The 22,372-nt window shown below is 38.9% G+C and overlaps 1 protein-coding gene across 3 annotated transcripts; it reads left to right on the plus strand.

Annotated features, from left to right (window-relative positions):
- The first annotated feature begins 617 nt into the window (after window positions 1-617).
- Window positions 618-21,873, plus strand: pik3r5 (phosphoinositide-3-kinase, regulatory subunit 5). Of its 3 annotated transcripts, none has more exons than XM_047579127.1 (18): window positions 618-909; window positions 10,254-10,392; window positions 12,528-12,643; window positions 12,788-12,856; window positions 14,026-14,164; window positions 14,760-14,826; window positions 15,436-15,610; window positions 15,922-16,090; window positions 16,177-16,245; window positions 16,376-17,262; window positions 17,438-17,563; window positions 17,768-17,899; window positions 18,047-18,140; window positions 18,554-18,630; window positions 19,066-19,159; window positions 19,346-19,428; window positions 19,930-20,042; window positions 21,007-21,873. In XM_047579127.1, the coding sequence occupies exons 2-18, from the start codon at window positions 10,293-10,295 to the stop codon at window positions 21,155-21,157; spliced, it is 2,661 nt and encodes an 886-aa protein (XP_047435083.1). In that variant the 5' UTR covers window positions 618-909; window positions 10,254-10,292; the 3' UTR covers window positions 21,158-21,873. The 3 variants fall into 3 exon arrangements, with proteins under 3 accessions (XP_047435083.1, XP_047435081.1, XP_047435082.1); XM_047579125.1 differs by having other exon boundaries at window positions 620-909; window positions 19,927-20,042; XM_047579126.1 differs by having other exon boundaries at window positions 620-909; window positions 10,277-10,392; window positions 19,927-20,042.
- Window positions 21,874-22,372: the final 499 nt, after the last annotated feature.

Raw genomic sequence — 22,372 nt, forward strand, 5'->3', positions numbered from 1 at the left:
AAAAGTCCTCATGCAATATATTTTTTATGGGAAACAGCATATTCTTTTTATGGTTATGGTTTCGTTTTATCTCCGGACCAACTCTTTTTTATCCGAATACAAAACAAAACCACGGGTGAATCAATACGTTGATGGATTAACGTGTTCTTGTGTTAAGAACAAAAGTAAGTTGAGCGTCAGCAATACTCATATAGCTTTGGAAAATAAGCTCGCAGTCTAACAAAGACAGTTCACACACAAGCGTGAAAATAGCATGAAAACAAACATGTGAAACAGATTACTTCCTTTAAGGGGCCAACATCCCTTCGAAATCCACATGCAACTTCTCAACTTCTAACACACACACACACGCACACTATCAATAGTGAGGACAGCCTATTGACATAATGTCCTAACTCTGTCTCCACTCAAGTAGCCAAACCTAATCTTAAGCTAACTGTAGCCTCTGCCCTAAGACCAAGTTGTTTTAATAGGTTTCAACCCTGAAAACATTGTGGGACGTAGCAACAAGGGCCTCACAATGTTACTATTCAATGAGAAAATGTCCCCCACAACTTAATATACACAAGAACACACACATGCACGGTACCAGCAGCCTCCGTCATTGTGCTCACATGCAGTTCACTCATGCACTTCCTGTTTGCCCTGTTTGTCAGCCACAGTGTGTGAGGCGCAGGCAGCTTTGAGCGCAGCGGAGAACTAGAATCAGCTTCCAGCGGATGATCCCACAAAACTTTTTTCATGGTACCCCTCTGCCTGGCCCAGGATGTGGGTTTGTCAGTGCCAGCTACACTGTGATGTGCTTGGTGAATGAATGGCAGTGACGCTGAACGGGAGACACTCTGCCTTGGACTCTTTGGAACCTTTAGACGCGTACAGAGACAATGGAGACTGGACAGTGAACTGCAGGTAAGACAATCATTCAGAGTTCTGTTTATTTTACTTTGAATTGCTGATCTGTAGTCGTGGATGTAGATAGCCATCTCAGTCAAATGAGCTGTGGACAGAGATAGTGTTCTCTGGTAAATTTTATGGATCAGTGACTCCGTGTCTACCAATAGACTATAGATTCACCATGCTCACAACGAAATGTGCACGTTGAACCTGAGAATTTATGACAAACTGATGCTGTTTCTGTCAAAACTATCGATTGTCATTTTTCTGTGACTCGTGTAAAAGTGTCGTGAACCATCAGAGCTCATTTCTCAGTAGTGTAAAATGTTTGGGTGTTTTTAGTTTTCAGTCAGAGAAACTGATGGCAGCGCCAGCGTCACAGTGATGACAAAAGCAGAGCTATCATTCTGACAGTCCCCCTCTTTGAACTGACAGACCCCCCACTGTACCATTTTAGCAACTTCTGCTTTTGTAGGCTCTTTATGTGATTCATGCTTTAAAAAAAAACAAAAAAAAACAGTGAGGAAGTAGAGATGCAGAAGCACATGCTCAGTGCCTGGACATAGCCTCACTTTAAATGTCTGTGACAGTAAATGGGAACAATAATTTTAGCTTGTGTGATCAGCGGATTTTAGATCGGGTTCAGCACTATAACCGGCATGATTCCTGTTTCTTTGTTTTTGCAGAGCAGAAGGTGTTGGTTAGATTTTAACATTTAAATGTAAAGGTATCATTTAATTACATATGTTGTGTATTCATTTATGTATTTTTTGGAGAGATGTAAAAGCTACACTGAAAAGTGCAACCAGGGATGCAAGTGAAGAACCTGTGCATTTTCTGTGATGCCCAATTTCAGTCTGAGAGGAAAGAAAGAGGTCTTAAGGTACTCCACCCAATAGATACACTACTAAGCCAACGCCTGAACTCAACATCCTTTTTACAAAATGAACGAACCTCTTGTTAACCACAGGAGGATTTATGGGTATATTATAATCACAAATGGTTCCTTTGGTTAACAAACCAACAGAAGAAGAAAACTGTACTGAATTGTCTTACTGGTCGACATCAAGTCCCCTGTTAAAATGCCTGCATTCCTGTCACATTGTCATTGTCAGACTTAGGATGGACATTTTCAAAACTGATGCACGACACTGCGCATTCTTTTGCAACTCAGTTACTGACAGTTCGGTCTGACGTTTGTCCATGTTGTTGCTAATGTTGTTTCAAGCTAGAGCAGCTTCAAGCAGGTCTGAGGAGTGGGCTACAGATGTCTGAAAGGTCGATGCTGCACAACCCTACATTTGTTCATTTACAAAATGAACATCGAACAGTTGCCACTGGTGACATGAGTTTTATACAGTCTGTGTCTGAAGCCACAAATGCTTTATATAACTTTCTCTCAATCGTGTAGGTGTCTTTCAGAAGAGCTGCAAACAGACTGCAATGTGTAAAGTGACCACAGTTACTATTTAGGCGTCAAGCTGATCAAGTCCAGGTGAAGCCTCAAATAACTTTCACATGTTTTCACAAGCTAACAAACTTGTCAGATCTGACTGTTCGAAGTCAGCAGATCATTGATATTAAAACATATTCCTGTAATCGAGTATCGTCTTCGTCTCCTTCGTTCATAGAAAAATATATTGCATGTTTATATATTAAAGCTGTGTGTTTGTGCAAGGTGTTTGTGTCAAAATGTGTGGTTATGTGTGTGATCCAGACTTATGTCCTTGTCTTGAGTTTCAAATCTATTAAGGTTCATGTGAGGCAAAAAATGGTTACACTTGTGCAAAATAAATCACATTTTGAACATATTCTCTATGGCCACATTTCTCTTAGAAATTAGTCCCTGTAAACAATTTTTCTCAAAAAAAAGAAAAAGAAAAAGCAATAAAACTCCTCCTTGCTTGCATCCTGCCTGCTAGTCGATGAAAGACTCTCATTGCTAAACCACAGGAAGGGATCCTGTATTCTTCTTAGAAATTATTCAATTGCACAATACTTTTTGAACCATCATACAACCATCACCTCCTGTTGAGAAATAAAAAATGTTGGAGTTACACCAGAGGTCATGCGTCAGACTCGGTAGGAAAAAAGTGCAACATCTTGTTGACTGTAGAGGAGTGAATTAGATCTGTTTCCACAGATTTCAGATGAGAGGAGATGAGCAGCAGTATCACAGTATGTTGTCATTCAGGATCCCACTGCAGCACCGTGTTATTCACAGAATCGCTTCCTGTTTGTTTCTTTACGGCTGTGGTATCAGCAGAATCTTCGAGTTCACCTTTACGACACGTTCTTTGAGGTCACCACCCCCGTGTGTGTAAAAACATGCACATACACTACACACCTGCTGTTGAAAAAAAAACAAAAAAAACATTGATTTAAACCCTGAAGAACCCTGTATTATCATCCTGTGCTGAAGTGCTGTTCAGTGTAAAATAGAGCACACAAGGACTGTGTAAAGTTTGTGCAGCAAAGCCACCAATGGCACCCTCTTGTTTTGAGTGAAGTGCCATGACCTGATATTACAGCGCACAATATTTGCATTCAGATTTTCATATGTTTATCAGAGTTTACTGAGGAAGTGGAAACCAGAGGTGGTATAAAGTGTCTCTCTGTTCTCTAAGTGACAAAACAAGCCTTGCATTTTGGTAATGTAATTAGCTCTATGGGAGTAAATTGTTATATTATTAGTAGTGAAGTGGATTCTACAATTGCACACAGTTAAGGTCCCTATAAAGAAAATATGGACATTTAAGCAGTCAAGGAACAAATTGTTCACACGTGATATTAAATAAAAAATGACTATCAAATTTATCTTTATATTTTGACTGTGGAAACAGCTGTTGGTGAAACAATCGGATTGCAGGGCCAAAGTGAACTAAAAGGTCCTTACAGATGAAACTCCATCTGAGTGGACTCTGTTTGCAGCTGATGAAGATAAGGTGACATGACTGTAAGCTACAAAGCAGAACACTTTGATTGCTTTGTCAGCTTTGATTGCAAGATTCATTGCAATGGGAAAAAGGTTTGTAATGGCAGCCAGATGTGTTTTATTCCATTTTACAGCAGCTTAGTTTATCAAAATGGAAAGTTCTCACCGGTAGCAGTTGTTTGAACTGAAGGGAAGCACTTAATTACAGTAGAGATTCGGAACTGGACCTCTGTTATTTCCTAAAGCTGTAAGAGGCCAGTTCACATCCATTAGGGAGACGAGGGGGAGGAAGACTGGACGTGAATATCAAACACTATCAATTAAGGGATCAGTAAAAATGACTTGCACGCATATTGTACACACACACACACACACACACACACACACAAACACACAAACAAACACATAAACACACATATAGACAAATCTCCTCCCTGGTCTGTGGGAGTGTATCTAAGAGTCCGATCACACCACAACAATGGAGAGGCACCTGCTTCCTCAGCGAAGCAGGGAAGCTATCTTCCTGTTAGGAAGCAGTTGGTAATGGGATCAGTGGGACAGATGGGAAGCTGCCTGTGAGGAGGTGGAAGGAGAGGAAAGAAGGAGGACAACATGAGAAAGAGAGACACAGCCTGACACACAACACTGGAAAATGAAATGTTGATACTTTTAATGCTCATAATCAAAGTGCTGAGTTTGAGACACCATCTGATACGAAGAATAAAACACAGACAGACAGACAGCATAAAGGGATGAAAAGGATTTTCACTAGACAATCTGATCTGGAATACCTGAAACCAACCTGAAAAAATTAAAGCTGAGAAGACATTATCTGGCAGTCAGCTGCTTCTTGTATCTTCATGGTGACCATCAGAGGGAAAAGGTACAGAATGACAGAAGGAAACCATCCATTCATGAATGAAATATTGATATCACTTGGATTGACTGAGGTGCTCTTATTGTCAGTCAAAAGCTTAGAGAATGCGATGAGAGGCTAAAATAAAATTGCCTTCAGTGTTGTTGTTAAAGAGAAAGGTTTCCCAGTTTAATGGCAAATAGCTGACAAAGCGTTTTGGTTTAAAGGAAATCTAAATTTGATGAGATATGTTTGTGTCACTCCTAAGTGGCTTCCATTCACCTCTTTGTATATCCTACATATAGCTGGCAGAGATGTTTGCTTGATGGAGACCATGACAAATTAAACATTGCACTATTGTAGTATTTGATGTGTCGGCAACCTCTTATTTAAACCTTTTCAATCAAACTATCCCAGTTTGGTCTCGGCTGGCTCCCTGTCACTTCTTTTGTAAATTGTTGCATACCACAGAAACACTGCTTGTTATTGTCTAACCATTGCAAGTTGCAAACCATGAAAAAGTGGAAGTGACTTTGTTGACTCTTAGGGAGATACATCATACATCCTCTTATGAAACACCACAGACACATGCATTTGCAACACGACTAGCTGCTCTATGTAAACAGCTATGAAAATGCTGGAGACTAGGAGCTGAACTTGGTTAATATTGTAGATTACTATATACAGGGCCATGGCCACGGTGTAATCTTTTTACTACTAAAACCACCTCGTCAAACAGATCTTCTGTTAAACTTTCACTGCTCTGTGTTCGGTCTTTCCCTCTTTTATTACTTTTACATGTTTCCATTGAACCCCGTCCTGGATGCAGGAGTCATCACAGCTCTGACATATTACTGTAGTTCCTTCCACCCACACTGGGCTCTCATCCAGCTCTGTCCGACCCTTACAATGACCGGACCACCTTAGTTTGAGTGTCCAACATGCTTGGATCTGTGGCCCCGCTCAGTGCCACCCGGGACACCTCTTAGACACAATGCGTCTCCGGGGAGGAGGGGCTGCTGAGAAAAAGAAAAAGGGGCTATGAGGTTGTGTTGTTTATGTCTGGTATTGTCGTTGAATGGTGATGCTGTGTAAAGAAGTGAAGTGCTGTGGGATAATTGAGTTTCATTCCTCTGGCCTCTTGAACTTGGACTTGCATGGACTTCCTGGCCCACTTCTGTGATGAGGTTGGAGGGTCGGATGTTTGTACAGTAGGCCTTGTGTTTCAGTACAGTATGTGTCTATTTAGCTTTGTGTCCGAAAATATGGGCAATTGTTTGTGTGTTACAATAAGATATATTCTCTTCAGGTTGGTTGTGCCATTGATGGTTATCTGTGGGTATTTTCAGTGATCCAGGTCATGGAATACCCAAAAACAAAGTTAAAACAAAGACAACTGAGTTTTCTTTAAAACTATCAGGAAGTTAGTGCACACCAGAAACTCACATGACTAGAGTCTCACATGACTAGGGTCTGCTAATGACTCAATGCTCACCTTGCTGAAAACCGAGTGGCAGCTGAAGACGGAACTTGCCTGGCACTTGTCCAAAGCCTGAAATCATCCCAGTATAGATGAAGCCCATATTAATACTCTATACCTTGCTTATTTATTTCAGAAATAATAAGTGTGATGGAAAGACACAGTGGTGTTACTGGGTGGCTGCCTGTTGCATAACTTTTTGGCCAGATGCGGTAGCTTGTCCAGCTTGTTCTTTTTTATATGTTCTGTATGGATGAGCTTCGGAGAGGGTGGTAGTCAGATTCCTGTAGCTTAGCTTGTGTTTCTCTCTGTTTTCAAGCAGCTGATTGAGCCCTCTGAAAAACAAGTTCATGTTTTTTTCCCAAAAGTGCCAAACTGCTTTCAAGGGTAGAGCGCTGGGGTGAATGTGTGTTCCAGATATTACTCACCTTATGGTGACTTAAGTCTGTTTATATGCTGCACTAGGTAGATTTTCCTCTCATGGATACTGCTCTGTGGTTTTGTATCATGTACATGAATCATATATCTGTGTGGGTTTTGATATTAAATGCCATAAATTCTACAGTTATTTTAATCAACATCACCACATAAAGCAGATCCTTTATTTTTAAAGTGCATACTTGTTTTAAGGTTTGAGTAAGTCTCCAAAAAATGAATTGAATGTAGCATCCTCAGATTACGCACGTTGTGTGAGTACGTGTCAGATAAGGTTATTAGGTGAGTAGGTGTGCAAAGAGCAAGTGAGTAATTCATTAACACTATTTGCAATCTGTATTTCTGGCTCTCATGAAGCGGGGAATTTGTCACACTGTCAAGGGGAAATTTTGAGAAATGCATTCAGGCATTGATGTTATTACTCATTTCTGTCACTGTCTTCGCTCCACAAGTAATCTCATTGCAGATTTCACTGATAAACATAAGAATAAACATGAGATAATATTTTTTTCCTTTTTTTTTCTGCCAGAGCAAATTTGTTTTGTTTTGGATGTTCAGAGGAAGAACCAACAGTGTAAACATAAGATTTATATTTTCACTTATGAGTTAACATCCAGTATTATTTTTTCCATCTGAAACAAATGAATTAAAAAAAAAAAACAGATTAAACCATATTAAAACCAGTTGCTTGAACATTATACTTTTTAGGTTGCAAAGAAGGAACCGATCAGCTGCTTGGTTTATAAAAATATATGTCTTTAAATATATCTTTTTTTCCCCTTTTTTAAGGGAAGTTCTGTTCTGTTTCTCAAATTTGGTCATTTCCTGGTACATCCCCAGTGTGTGCACAGACATATACTACATTTCCATGCAAAAAAACCCAATTATTAAAAAAAAAAAAAAAAAAAAGGTTTAAAAATACATCAAGCGGAAAAACGACAAATCTTTACCTCTGACCAAGTCATAATGAATATTTATTGAATGTTCCAATGAATTCCAGCCAAACAAATCTGCAGATTTCAAAGATGTTTTAATTTATTTTTACTATTACTATGTTTTTACCATATCAAGATATTTTGAGGATACAATAGAAACTAAAAAACTACTAAAGCTTGTCATAAAGATTTGTGATTGACTTTGTGTCAGTATTTTCCAGTCACATTACTAAGATTGTTGCTAATCTTGTAAAGACAGAGTGAAATCTGAGGAGAAATGAGAGCAAGAGATTGAGATTTAGTGGCTGTAGGTGCACTTACACTAAGAGAAAACAAACAAAGTGCTTGATAAGATGTAATCCCTGATAAATGGTGATAGGCCAGGATGTGTTAAAAGCAACGTTTTTTAAATATGCTTCTTCTCAGCTCAATTGTTCCCCCAAAACTCCTGTTCTGCAGGGGAATTTGTAAATCATGAAATGTAGTACTATCAGTGGAGAACCGTTCTTACTAGTTTAACTTCTGTTTTTGTTCAAAGATTGTGCTTGATTTTGGAAGCAGCATAAGTGTTTGGCTCCACTTATTTTAGGTGGCAGCTTTCAGACTGTGTCATTAACCATCTGTGACCATAAACTTTGTTTATCTACACTACAGACAGACAGGTCTTAAAAATTACCACTAAGTCATTTTAAGCTATTGAAGGGACGCCCCTGTTATTTTCATATGCATGTATCGTATGATGAGATGTGCTCATAACAGAACTGAAACAGCTTGCCACACCTGGGTTACCCTCAGTTGTCGCATGAAAAACAGGCAACATGTTGATAACTGAACTTTGTCAAGTCTTTATGAGTCAGTGGTTCTTGCAAAATTTTGGACACATTGAAATGATATGCCTTCACAGTCTATTGTTTTCATACCTTTGCTAAGTGTGGTGTTTAATTTAAATCGAAAACCACTGCGGCTGATTTTTCCTTTTAAACTGCTATAACAATCTTGTGAAATCTGTGAGCTTTTGTGTTTTAGTTCACCCAGTTGTGTAATGGAAAAAAGCCGTTAATCCAAAAAGAATTCTCATCCTTGTACAATCAAATTACTAAAGTTACTGTAACAATATTATCATTAATACTTTAATTACTCTTTTTTTTAACTTCAAAATTGTCTTACATTATTATTACATGAAGCCATATGAATATTGAGCATTTAAACAATACTGCTACTCAACCCATCTTTGAGCTATAGGTGTTGAGATGCAAGGTATATGTTGTTGGAAGGTACATTCAATATTAGACGGACAAACATTGCCAAAGAAATGTACTGCTGTCAAATGCAACTCTTGAACTCATGGTCAGGACATGGGAAGCCGTGTACAAAAAAAATGTTTGAGATTCAGAAGGTAACTGCACACAAGTCGTAAGAAGAAGACTGTTGTTACTATTGGCCAGTAAACAGCACTGTTTGAAGACAGCATTAGTACATAGAGTAAACAGACCCTTAACACGATGGACATTTTGACCTATTAGAATAGGGAAAGCACAGGTGTATTAATGATGACTCCACTAAGTGACCCTGTAAGGAATGAAAGTGATTCAGCATTTACAAAAACTGGACCTCCTCTAAGTGGAATGCAGCCATCCTTAATACATCTGTGCTACCTTCAAATGGAACTTGTGAGGTTGTGGTCGTGACATGGGAGGTTATATTTGAACATGGCAGGCTTTGAAGGCAGCAAAAATGCTTGTTGGTTATTTTTACCTGCTTACTAAACTAGCTAGCAAGTAATGTTAACAGGCTGATGCACGTAACTATCTGGGTATGCTATTTGCAGAATAAGTGTGCACGTCTTCCAGGTGAAAATCAATCTTACTTCAAGATGGGGAAAAGTTGTGTATCAGGAAGGCTATATTTGTGCATAACCCAAAACTCATTTTAATGTACATAACAAGAACCAGAAAGCAGGTAAATGTCTACTGGGCCAAACAGTGATGAATCATACGCGTCATCAGAGCGCTATTGAGCTGCTTTGTTTACATCAAAATGGCACTAATTGGTTGTATAGCAGGACTGTCCAAGTGAGTACAGAGTTATTTATCTGTATCTTTGTATAGGCAACAATTGAGTCACGCTATAGCACTTTTCATGTATTCAGATATAACACAAACTGTTACAAACAAAAAACAAACAGAAACAAAACCCCACCCATTTATACACATATAACTGGCCTGGCTACATCAGGACAGCAGATTAGTAGATTAGTCTACTGAAAAAGTAATGTAACTATATTTTTATTTGCCACCTATTTAAGTTTAAACTGTAACTTAATCTACCAACAAAAACAGTTATTCATACTTTATTTTCTAAATATGCAATATGTTACCTGTATTACATTGCTCTCCAACACTAAAGGGAACTATGGGACTTAAGGGAACCATGGAAACGAAACAGTAATACAAACAACACCATGTCTGTTTTTCCTCCGTTGTAGAAATAGCCCTTTATGGTTTGTGTATCTTCTTAGTCTCATTTTCATACTTACCGGGTGACATGGCTCTATGCAAAACAGATGCGATAACAGCACACTGTCCACGAATAGAGAGCAGCTTCTGTGTGTGCGGGGGTAAGGATTGCTTGGGAATACTTTGGAATTTGAAGATAATATTCAACAGAATGCACGAACAAGGGCAGAGCTGTGTATTATATTTTGATGCTTATTATCAGGTCTGTCTCCTGATCCCCTGCAAAACCTGAGCGGTGAAGATGCAGCACACCTCATGCACAGAGGACCGGATCCAGCATGCTCTGGACAGGTGCCTGGATGGACTGAGACAAAGCCCGACAGCAGCACACCACTGGAACGGTGAGACTGCAGCAGCAACACTAGTCACATTAGTTATCCTGAAAGGAGTTGGTGTAGAAGTGACATATTTAAATTTACTTTATGCATGTGTTTTTAACATGATTACATTTCATTTTTATCATCATCTTTAAATTCATGTGTTTAGAGAAATGTCTTATCTCATGGCTCAACATGTACTTCTTCAAAACCACAAATTAACGGGAAACAGGCAAACACATATGCCTAACTCCCAATATATACACCTTCCTTTACTGTAAATGTATTTATTATTACAGAAGTTGTTGATGTGCATGTTCTTGCCAGACCCGTGTAAAATGCGTCGATGTCCTTCTTTCCTCCAATGCCCAAATCATGCTGCTGTTTTTTGTCCATGACATTAGCTGCGTCCACAATTGCTAAGGTTGTCATTTTTCTGAACATTTTTGACAGATATTAAGAGGGGACACAGAAGGAATCTCTCCTAGGCATTACATTTAGTATTCCAATATAACAGGATTTCAGTCAAATGGCCTTTTGAGGTATCGGCTGAAGTCCTTGTGTTGCACCCTACTGGTTCACTGGAGAAGATCAGAGGGACAGTTAAAGGAGCTGATGTTTTTTTTCTTCTTCTCAATACATTTCCTGGCTTAACAAGTCAAAATTTTTCTATTTGGTTTGATGTAGGGCTATTGTTTGTTTGTAGCTGGTTAATCTAAGACTCATGCTATTAAGTGCAGTCAAAAACCCTTTACCATGAAGGCAAAAGCAAAACTTATTCCCAGAAAGATCTACCCCTGTAAACAAACATGTTTAGAGTGTTGAGTTAAAAAGAAGTAGGTTGTTTGTTCACACTTTTTCAACACAAGGACAGTGTGTGACAGACACTCTTCTGGCACATGGTACACAAGTGTAGGTTGGAGGTTGTTGTTGGTGACACTGTTGCTGATCATTGCGTGAACATATTTATTGGGTGTTGGAGGAAGTTGTATGAATAGACAGCTGGGAGGAAGTGGCGGCACAGACCGCAACGTGTGAGCGAGGCATCATGAGGCAGAAGATACTGTGGTGCTGGGTGTGAAAAACAGGGCGGAAGGTAGAATGACGCACGCCCGTACAAACACGTCTTATGCCCGGATAGACAGTGATGATGGGGTTTAGCATAGAAAACGTGCAAGCTCAAGGATGTGTTTGTACTTCTTTTTCATGGAGCAGGCCTCCGTGGCAGACAAGCGTCCAGAGATGTGCATGTGACGTGCTGTACATATGTGAATGTTCATGTACACATGCTGTTGTTTTCTAGTAGCGTTTAACTTGATTAACAACGGAATTAGGTTACATTTTAACAGGATAATCTAAAACTTACATGTACTCATCTGCTGATGTCCTTTACTATCACACAACTTTTTCGAGTGTGAAAGACCTCAGCTAGTTGTGGCTTGAAATATCATATGCTGTGCTCTCTTATGTTACTTTCTTCGCATTTCTCTTTCACACGGTAAAACTGTCAACTTTCTGGAAAACAGAACGTTTACTTGAAAACCCACAACCATAGTATTCAAAAAGGGAAAACACACACATCACGAGAAGAATTATTTTATTTGTGGGCATTTGAAGTGACTTTCTATTGCACAGTCAATAATCAATTAGGAGTACACTGTTTTGACTGTTATTCTTATGTTCCTTCATTTTGGAAAATTTAGGCTTTTTACCCTCGGAGAGAATCAATACGAAACATGCAAACTTGCAATTCTTTCATGGCAGCTGCAGAACAAAACACCCATGTCATAAGACTGTGTGGTGTGTGGCATGAAAGTGTAAACTAAGTCTTAATCCACTAGTCTGGTCTGTGGGCTCTCATGGTGCTGCTGTTGCCTGACTGTGCCACAGTTTGCTGACTACCTTGATTCACAAACCACAGCCTCCCGTAACCTGGACAACATGTTATTATAGGTGAAATGTTTAATATCCTGTGCACCAATTATAAGATCCGAGACTGCCAAAGTAATTCCTTTATCTCTCCCACCCACCATTGTGTCTGTCAATAATATAATGCGTGACTCTGTAAACGTTCACATCTTAAAAGTCCTTTTATTTTATACGTGGATATTATATGTTTTGAAAATATATGTGTTTATATGGAAATGTGCTTATTTCAGTGCTGATGTGCTCAGCGGGTCAGTCGATGAACCGCTGGAGCCTGGAGGAACTTGTGAAGAGAGATCCTGAGAACTTCCTCATCCTTCTGCAGCAGATCATCAAGAAGACCAGAGAGGTGAGAGCACAAAGATAATGCACTTTGTGGGATGTATGAAGTGTATTAATGTTGTAAAAATAAGCTATGATATTGAATGATGTACATAATTAACCACAGCTCTTTGTGTGTCTGCCCTGTCTGTTTCTCTTTGTGTGAGCTCAGGTCCAGGAGCAGTGTCAGTATGAGCTGGTGGCTCCCCTCGCTATCATGTTCTCCTCCACTCTGCTGCAGGTACATATTGTTGTCATTCAGACACTGTCAGAATGTTTAACGTCATGTGCAATATTCTTCATTCAAAATTCCTATTAGTTCCTCAATTCAGACCACTGTGACGTTATTATAGTGACAAATGCTTCAGGGACAATAACAAAAGTGCTGTTAAGCACAACATTGACACAGAGTTGCATTTTCCCTTCCTAAATTCAAACTGTCCTTGTAACAGTACAGAAAACATGTCACCAGAACATTTTAATTCATGTGCTACTGGTTAGATAGCTAGCATTTAATATCCATACATGGACTGACTGATGCTGGTCACATTGACTATTCATTCATTGATTACACAGTTTTAGATGAATTTATTTGCACACAAATTTTGAGAGAATAATGGATGCGTAATCTCAGGTTTACAAATTCTCTTTTTTGCAGCAGGAACTGAGTGCCCCAGAGTTGTCAGTTTGTCTTGAAACTTACAGCTTTGATGTTCCGCATCAACTTGAGTAATGCACTTGTTAATAATAATAATAATATATTATTATTATTATTATTATTATTATTATTATTATTATTATTATTATTAATAATAATAATAATAATAATAATAATAATAATAATAATAATAATAATAATAATTATTATTATTATTATAACCCTTAAACTCCACATAATGGAACAAATTGGTCTATTTTGTCACGGTGACAGAAATCATTATTGTTATTTAGTAATTTTCTCTGCCTCCCAGTGAGAAGGTCCGGCTTTGATTGCCACTCGGCCCTTTCTGGGTGGAGTTTGTATGTTGTCCCTGTGTTTGAAATACAGGATTTAAAAATTTATTTTGATTCCAGCCCGTGAAAGATTGTAATAACCATAGAATTTAGAAAATAATGTTTTAAAATGTTTAACATAATAATTGTATTATTTATGATAAAAATAATGAGTTGTCATAAATGTACTCCACTAACAAAATTCCTGAAAACTGTATCAGCCTCCACAATCAGGAAGATAAGAGAGGAAATATTCCATCTAAGAAAAATATGAAACCCTAGAACCTCAACACATTTCTTCATAGTATTCGTCTAGAAGACAATAACAATTGTAATATTTGTATAACAGCTGCAGACCAAAACATGTCATAATAACAGTTTTTTTGTTTGTTTGTTTGTTTGTTTTTTTTTTTGTAGACGCCGTACTGTCCTCCAGACACGGAGCTGCTGGAAGAAGCCATTGAGGTGTTCTGTGAGTTCCTCACCTGGCCTGAGCCTTACTGCAGTGTTTGCAAAAAGCTCCTCTCCACACTACATCTGGAGATCAAGGCTCCTGGTAAATATGGGCGATATGAATTATTTCAATTGTCTCTCAGTCACATATATTTATGTGACTGTTTATAAAAAGTACTCTAATTCCCCTTTCACAGTGTTGTTTTTCCATCCAATGTGATCTCTCTCCCCCTAGTGACAATATAGAGAAATGCATTTACATGCGTTCTGTCTGTCAACAATAGTGACGGTGATGATAAGGTTTAACAGACACTTCTTCATTCAGAGGTGACATTGTTATAGAACGGATATAGTTTCAACATTTACCAAAAAAAGAGAGAAAAAAAGCAGAAACTGCACGAGAATACTCAAACAAGAACACTGAAATTTACGGGAACAGTCAAAGGAAGTGCCAAAGGACAACAACTAACTGAATGTTTGCCTTTAAATGACCTGGGTGAATGAGGACAGGTCAAAGACAGAGCACACTTTGTGTTTAGTTATTCAGTTCTATTACCTTTGATGGCCTGCATTTTATAATTCAAATGCTTAAAGTATAAATGTTGAGACATAATGGACAGAGATGCCAATAATGCTCCATTTGCCTGTAGCTTGTTAGCTTGTTTTTGTTAAAAATTTGCTTTCTGTTTTCGTCACAGGAATATCTTTTCAGAGACTGGTGAGAGAAGAGCAGGGCCTGAACACCAACCAGTGCTCAAAAACCATGTAGGTCCACGCTATATCACTGCTCACTTCATATGTGATAGCTAAAGCCTATAGAACTATAGAACTTGCTGCAGATATTGTACTGTGCTGTTTGTAGTAAAGTGAAATGGTCTTCAGCTTCTACGAGGTCAGCTGATACTGTTTCCAAGTAAGCGCTGGGGATGTTCTGGCCATATTTGACACATTATTTTCAGTCTATATCTAAGTGTGTGTTGTCTTAGCTCTTTCTGCTTTCTTGTTAAAACAGAAGTCTTATCATATCATCTGTAAGTACATGAATTTTCGACAGAAGTTTGTGCAACATAAAAAAGTTTGTATAGGAAAAGGCAAATTGTGGTGCTTGTACTAAAGTAATCGAGGTGGCCTAACTGGAAAAGTCTTGTAGCATGTACTCAATACTAGCTAAGTTGAAATAAAAATATCCATTTTTAATTAATTTTTTAAGTTGTGACAGCACATCATTTGTTGAGTGTAGCGTCCTTCTTAAATTACATGTATGTAGGTAGTCCTTTCATCACCTTGTGTAACCTCATCACCATCATAACATCCTATGCGTCTTACTGCAAGTGAAAGCTTTAACCGCTGACACCACCTGTCTGCTTCCTGCAGGACTGTGCTGCTGATGAACCCGAGTGAGGTTCCTGCTGACTTTCTCACCGTGGCTGAGCAGCTCAGTCGCATTCAGCATTCACAGAAGGAGAGCTACATCACATTGATTAAGCACGCCTTCCAGTCCACCCTAGGCACCAAGTACCCTCTTCACGGCATTCACAAAGTCCTGCAGGTGTGTGCTCAAATTCTTTTAAGTTGGGGGTGGGGGTTACATTTTACATTTTTTCATGAAATATAAAAGAATTAGTGGTATTAAGGTTTGATTTTTCTTGGTAAATATTTGGTCTGGGTTTTTTTTTCTTCTTCTTCTTCTTCTTTTTTGTTTAGGAAGAGCTGATAGGAAAAAGTTAGCACAAGTACTAATCTAGTTTTAACTTTAAATTTCAGACAATGCACTGCTTGCGTGAAGCTACACTAGCTCAAATGTCAGCATATTAGATCAACTAAATTTTAAATTTGTGTTACAAAATGTGCTTTTTTCAGGCAAAAACTGTGAATGAATTGGGTGAGATCTTCTCCTTGGTAAGTGATGTCTTAGAGACCGCTGCCACCACGACTGACCCACTGAAGGGACGGAGTCATGTCATCCAGGAACTGGAGAGACTGAGGGAGAGGATGAACATTCCTGCATCCAACGGAAGAAAGTCTGATGGTAAGAGTGCTGATTTAATCAACTGGGAGATGGCAGTGTAGTACATGATACTCATCATTATAATCTGTTTCTGTTGCCCCTCTCAGGAAGACTACAGACGCTACCAGTGCCCACAGCCAAATGTTACATGTTTCACTGGGAAAAAGACAATTTTGGTAATCTATCCAATGTATATGTGGGAATTCTCTTTTTGCTCTAAGTGTGCAAAGATTGTCAAATCCATATGAAGCAGTCCCCCCATTTATGTAATCTAAACACTAAATATGATTGTTGTTCTAATTCCAGATGTTCTGAACACCCTTTTGAATAATGAATTTGATGAGCAGCCTGCAGATGACGAAGTTGATATCGATGATGATGATGATGATGATGATGATGACAATGATGATGATGTGGAACTAGACGAGGGGGAAGAAGACAAAGAAGATGAGGAACATGGTTTGGTATCACCATCAATCTCCATCATTCCTAATGACTACAGCGGCAGCCATCGTGCCTCCACCTTCTCCACCATCTCCTCCCTGTCCAGCGCATCCAAAGACTCCATGTTCTCCACGTTGTCTGTGGCCTCAGAGTCCTATGCTCCCTCCCTTTTCTCGGTTGCTTCGGGAGTTGATAGTGACTACTTCGAAGATTCCGATGACTACATCTGTTCCTCTCCCGTTGCTGAAAAATGTTCACCGAAGACAAGCAAAGCTTCGGCTCGACTCAGCCAGCACTTCCAGCGGTTCTTCACCAAACCCAAGAGCCCTCGGTCACTTTACCGGGCCAAAAGTTTAGGAAACACTGCATCAAAAGACATTTTAATGGTGCGAGAAAAGCGTTCCAACTCTCTACCACAGCAAGTCAAATTACGCAGTCCTGAGCCCTTACTTGCACCACAAAGTCAAACTCTCAGACACGTGTGTTTCCGAAGGCGGCCTATTCTAAGCAGCGATGAGGACAGTAAGAATACTACGCTTAGGGTGGTAGTGTTTGGTGCTGATCATGTGGCAGGAAAAGTGGCCCGAGCCTACAATAGCCTGAGAAGGAAGGAGAGTGAATGTCCACGTCTCAGCAGGGCTTTCAACATTCAGTTCTACTTTGTGCCTGTGAAGAGGGACTCAGGAGGAGGTCGGAGGTCTTCGATGTCTGTGGTTCAGACTGTAACAAAGGGAGCATCACCACCTATCGTGAGTAGAAGGACACTGAACTTCAAATACTAGTAGTGAGACAGTAGTGTACAACACAAACTGTCAAAGAGCTCATCATTACAGTAAAGGAAACCAGTATTTGAGTAAATCAAAATGCACCTATGTGAGCTGCAGCTTCCCTGTTTAGTTTTAAGTGTCTCTTTTGCTCAAACAGGATGTTAACCACATGAGCACAGGGGACAGCACTAACGACATTGCCCATCTGCTTGGCATGTTGGACCCTTGGTACGAAAGAAACACCCTCAGCCTGCTTAAGTTGCCTACCAACGTCGTCTGCCAGGTACGACTGGAATGTAACTCTTACATCACCAGACCCAAACTAACCCTGATCCTTATCATTCATTTTTCATTATCATACCCTCTGAAATGCATGACATGCTTTAAACATTACCAGCTTACATTATCTGACCTTTCAACAATACCCAATGTTTCTACCTGCTTATTTATTGTGTAACTTTTTTCAAATGTAAAATTGTTGTTGCAGCAAACATCAAAAACAGAATCAGAGTCCTATGATAGCTCATATGAGCAGCGTCTACCCATTCTGGCCGAATTGGTCCTGTACTACTGCCGTCATGCTGCCCGGCCAGCTCTAATCCAGCTCTACCAGGCCGAGGTCAGACACAAGTTTACACAAAAATGCACTCACTCTTGTAAATCGTTTTTTTTTTTTTTTTTCTGTCTTGCAGCTCATTTCTTTAGCTATAGTCCTGTTCTGGCATTGACACTGGCATTTTGTGATTGAGAATCTGTCTTGTTATAGCTGACTCTAGCTTGCGGAGAAAGGAGGACCGAGGTGTTTGTCCACTCTCTAGAGCTGGGTCACACCGCAGGAACACGAGCCATCAAGGCCATGGGTGAGTGTGACACATATATGTATCCTAGCAACCTCTCCACAGTTCCGTGCAGTGAAATGCATCATAGGTTATTATGAGGTTGAAACTAATTTTATGGCAGGGGAACATCAGCCATTTCTATATCATGAGTCACTTCTACATTTCTACTTTCATTTGTCATTGAGTGTTTATTTCCTTAGAGAACTAACATTTAGGGAAAGCTGTTTATGTGCAATGTTTGGTAGTTACTGTGGAAATGACTTCTCCGTTCCTCATAGTATATTCAGGAGCTGCAGCAACATTACTACTATGCGTAAAAAACTATTTCACCAGTTGTTGAGTTTTAAAGATGCAGTGATAATTTTCATGCTTCTTTAGTGTATTACTGTACACCCGCATGGATCACCATTATGTGTGTTCTTTTCTCACTTAAGGTGCTGCCAGTAAACGGTTTGGCATTGATGGTGACCGAGAAGCAGTGCCTCTAACGCTGGAGGTGGTGTACAACAAGGTAAGACGGTGTTTCACTTTATCCTCTTTCAAACTTTATGTCTTGACACATTTTAAACCATTTGTATTCATATCTGTGTCATTGTCTTATCAGAAGATAAAACAGGCCTATGGAGTCATCCTTAACAGAATTTAACATCTTGCAGTTATACTTTGTAGTCAACAGGGAATGCCCCACAGTCAATGGAAGTTACATCAAGATGTAGTGATGAAACACACTAGGGTGCAATGTGTCCTGTCTTGACAAAGCTTTGTAGTTTATCTGATGTGAGGCATAAGAGGCAAAACACCATGTCTTCACTTAATATTGTACTATCTTAACTATCTATAATTTCCCATTTGTTTCATTATTTTTTGTTCTTGTTGAAATTTTTGCTGTGCCTGATTGCATTTATGATCTAACTAATCTGACCTTCTTTCTCACCTCATCATTCAGGTGGTAATTAGTGGGAGAAGCCAGTGGAAAAGAGAAACCAAAGTCTGTACTTCAGTAAACTTAATCAAAGCATGCAAGAATCCTGAAGAACTGGGTATGCTGCCACTTGTTGCTGTGAACTTTTTGTGCTTGACTAGTGGCCCTAATAGCCTTATTGAGTACTTATTATTATTATTATTTATTCATACACAACCCAAGGTGGTGATGAATACAGATGCCTAGATTAGGTAATTGTGTAACTATGTGTAATGACTCATTTGCCTAAAACTGTCCTTATCAGACTCAAAGATGGAATGTCTGCAGCTCACAATGACTGAAGTCCTGAAGAGACAGAACGGTAAAAGCAAGAAAGGCTACAACCAGGTGAGCTGGATGTGACATCAGCCTCTCTCAGTGGTTTGTGGTTAACAAGGCGCAGCGGTGCTCTGCTTTCACAAACAAACCTGCGACGCATCCTCTATTTAAAGACGGAGACCTCAAAACATCCTTGCAGGCATCTCACACTCTCAACATAATTTCTCATCTCATATACAGTATGAACGTGTGGGAAGCTTTTCAGACAAAAAGCCACAATAACAGTGTGCATTTGCCAGTATAAGCTTTTGTAGCTGTTGACCTACTTAGATTTGGAGCACTGATTTATGATCATCATCACAAACACATTCTAGACATATTTAATAGCTCAAGGCTTTCTTTACAACTCAGAACTACCAAGACAAGCTCCAAAAGGGAATTATGACATGATAAAACAGTTCATATTATTTGAGACAGATTCCACAATAAAAACCTTCTTGATTTTTGTAAAGTATGCATTTATGAGAGGCAGTGCATTTAGTCTTGTTCTGTTCCTTACCATTGTAGCAGCTGACTACAACTGAAGTGAAGGTGGACAAGGTGCAGGTCAGCGGCGCTGGAAACACAACTTTTGCTGTCTGTCTGGACCAGGATGAGAAGAAGATACTACAGAGTGTCACCAGGTGAGCGAGAAAGACAACAAATGCACAGGAATTGATATAGATGCAGTGTCTGTACACCGCTAGGTGTCTGATTGAGTTTTTTCAGTGAACCCTGTGACTCTGTCAAGTGGTGGCCTCTAAACAGGTCTCCACTCTCTTCATGCCTTCACATACAAAGAAAACATATGCCAGCAAGGCCGTATGTAAAGATGCGCTCACACAAAAGGTGATACAAGCATTTACATTGAGAGGTAGCTAATCCAGTGTCTGATTGTCTGGTGATTTTGAACAAGATAATGTGTGTGCGAGATATGTCATTTTTATCCATGTTTAGGTAAAACTGAAACAAATTATTTGTTAACATATCAGATCATAAACAGATCTCAATGAGGAAAATAATAATGCTGCATGTCTATACTGATATAAACTGGATAATGTGTTACATTGGTGCACTAATTTCATTAACACCAGAGCAGCTGAAACTGATTAACAACCCCCTCTGCTACTTGACTGAGCTCATCATTTTCTCAGAAGTTATTTTGACTTGATGCTATACTCTGCTCTGTTTTGAGCAGTGTAGAATTAATGGTATGATCAGTCTTACTTTGGGAAGCAACATATGTGTTACAAGACCTTCGTATGAGACAAGTGTCAAGATTAATTATATCCTATCCGTCTAAAAATGTAATTTTATTGTCAGAATGTTTGTTAGGTATGTGGCTTCTGATAACTGTGTGACATATTTAGTTCAGTGACCTAAGGTTAAATAAAAAGTTAAAACCAATGAAATAAACATGGACAGGACATGCTGCTAAACATGCTGGCGAAACCCATGTGACACAGATGCTGCAGGAAATGTCATCGACATGGATATATTCTTTCTTGCTTTTATTCTTTCTCTAGTTCTTCTTGACCTGCATTATCTGCATCCACAAAACAAAAATTATTTTTCTCTAACCCATGTGTCTCCCTCTGTCTCACAAAGGTGTGAAATATCAGTATGCTATAAACCTGACAGCTCCTCTGACTGGAGGCTAAGAAAATCACGGACCTCTGCTCAGATACAACCTCTCCACCCAACCTTCTGCTCCCTCCTCTGCCTGCCCATAGTCACTTTCAGCGGAGCTCTTCCCTGAGACAGCTGACCACCGGTTTACGTGAACTGAAAGGACAGATTTCCTGCACATATGTTGTGAATAACACACAATGACTTCTATATGCAGAAAAATGCACAGTTTCCTTGAAGATTTTGAGGCCATGTTGACATGCTGGCCGCCTCAAACAGCAACTTTAAAATGAACTGAATAGTTCACAGGATGTGTCTTTGTCTTGTTTTCTCTGTAAAAAGAAAGCATTCTTTGTAATTAAGGGAACCATTCAAATTTCCTCCCTCAGCTTTCGTTTCCTCTTTTTGCATTGACAGAGAAAAATCAACAGGGTTGCATTTTAGGTGAACTGGGGACATCGTTATGCTGTAATAATAATAATTTAAATGATGTAAATGTTTTGGTTAAAGTTGTCAAACAGACTTTTTCTGGTTTAACCTACTTGGACACTGTACTATGTTGAGACTCCTTGAGCAGGTAGTACCAGATCATGTAACAATGGACACTATGTGTATATTTGTAAAATACTGTATTGCATATCATGAGTTGATCATCACATCATTTTATGTCTGTTGTATATTATAATAATTTCTCCAAGGGAGTTAAACTGATTACTGTTTAAAGTTGAATTATATATCTGACCAGCAGGGGGTGCTATTGTATTTCCTTTTAGACTTTGTGACACTTGCAATAAAGTTGAATTATAGCCCATGGTGATATGATGGCCAAGATGGTGCTGAAATACATTTGGATGCATATTTTCTTGCGTACGAAGGTGAGGATTAATTGCACTACCCTCAATGACACTATGACATCAAAAATCATATTTTTCTTACTTTTTGCTGTAAATGACAATATCCTGATCACTTGACTGAAGCTGTAGCATATAAATTTATTTCTATAAGATTGAGCCAAAAAAAATGTACCTATTTGTTTTATAGTCATGTAAGTGTAACATCAGTCGAAACATTTCTGCTTTCATTATAAAAATCTTTAATTTAATCAAATTTAATTGTCTGCTCTCATTTAACAGAAGAATCTGTTTATAATTGTGTTATTTTGAGCATTTAACTTAATTTAATTTTAACTTAATTATACTTCTTCTCTACACTTCAGAATCGCAATTATTAAATTTACATTCGTCTGATGGCTTATTAGTAAAGATAATACACACAAAATGTGTGTACAATATCAGCACATGTTACAGCATAGAAGAAAATTAACAATTCTACAATTTAAATTAAC

The sequence above is a fragment of the Mugil cephalus genome, chromosome 2 (genome assembly GCF_022458985.1).
Source record: "Mugil cephalus isolate CIBA_MC_2020 chromosome 2, CIBA_Mcephalus_1.1, whole genome shotgun sequence".
NCBI lineage: Eukaryota > Metazoa > Chordata > Actinopteri > Mugiliformes > Mugilidae > Mugil > Mugil cephalus.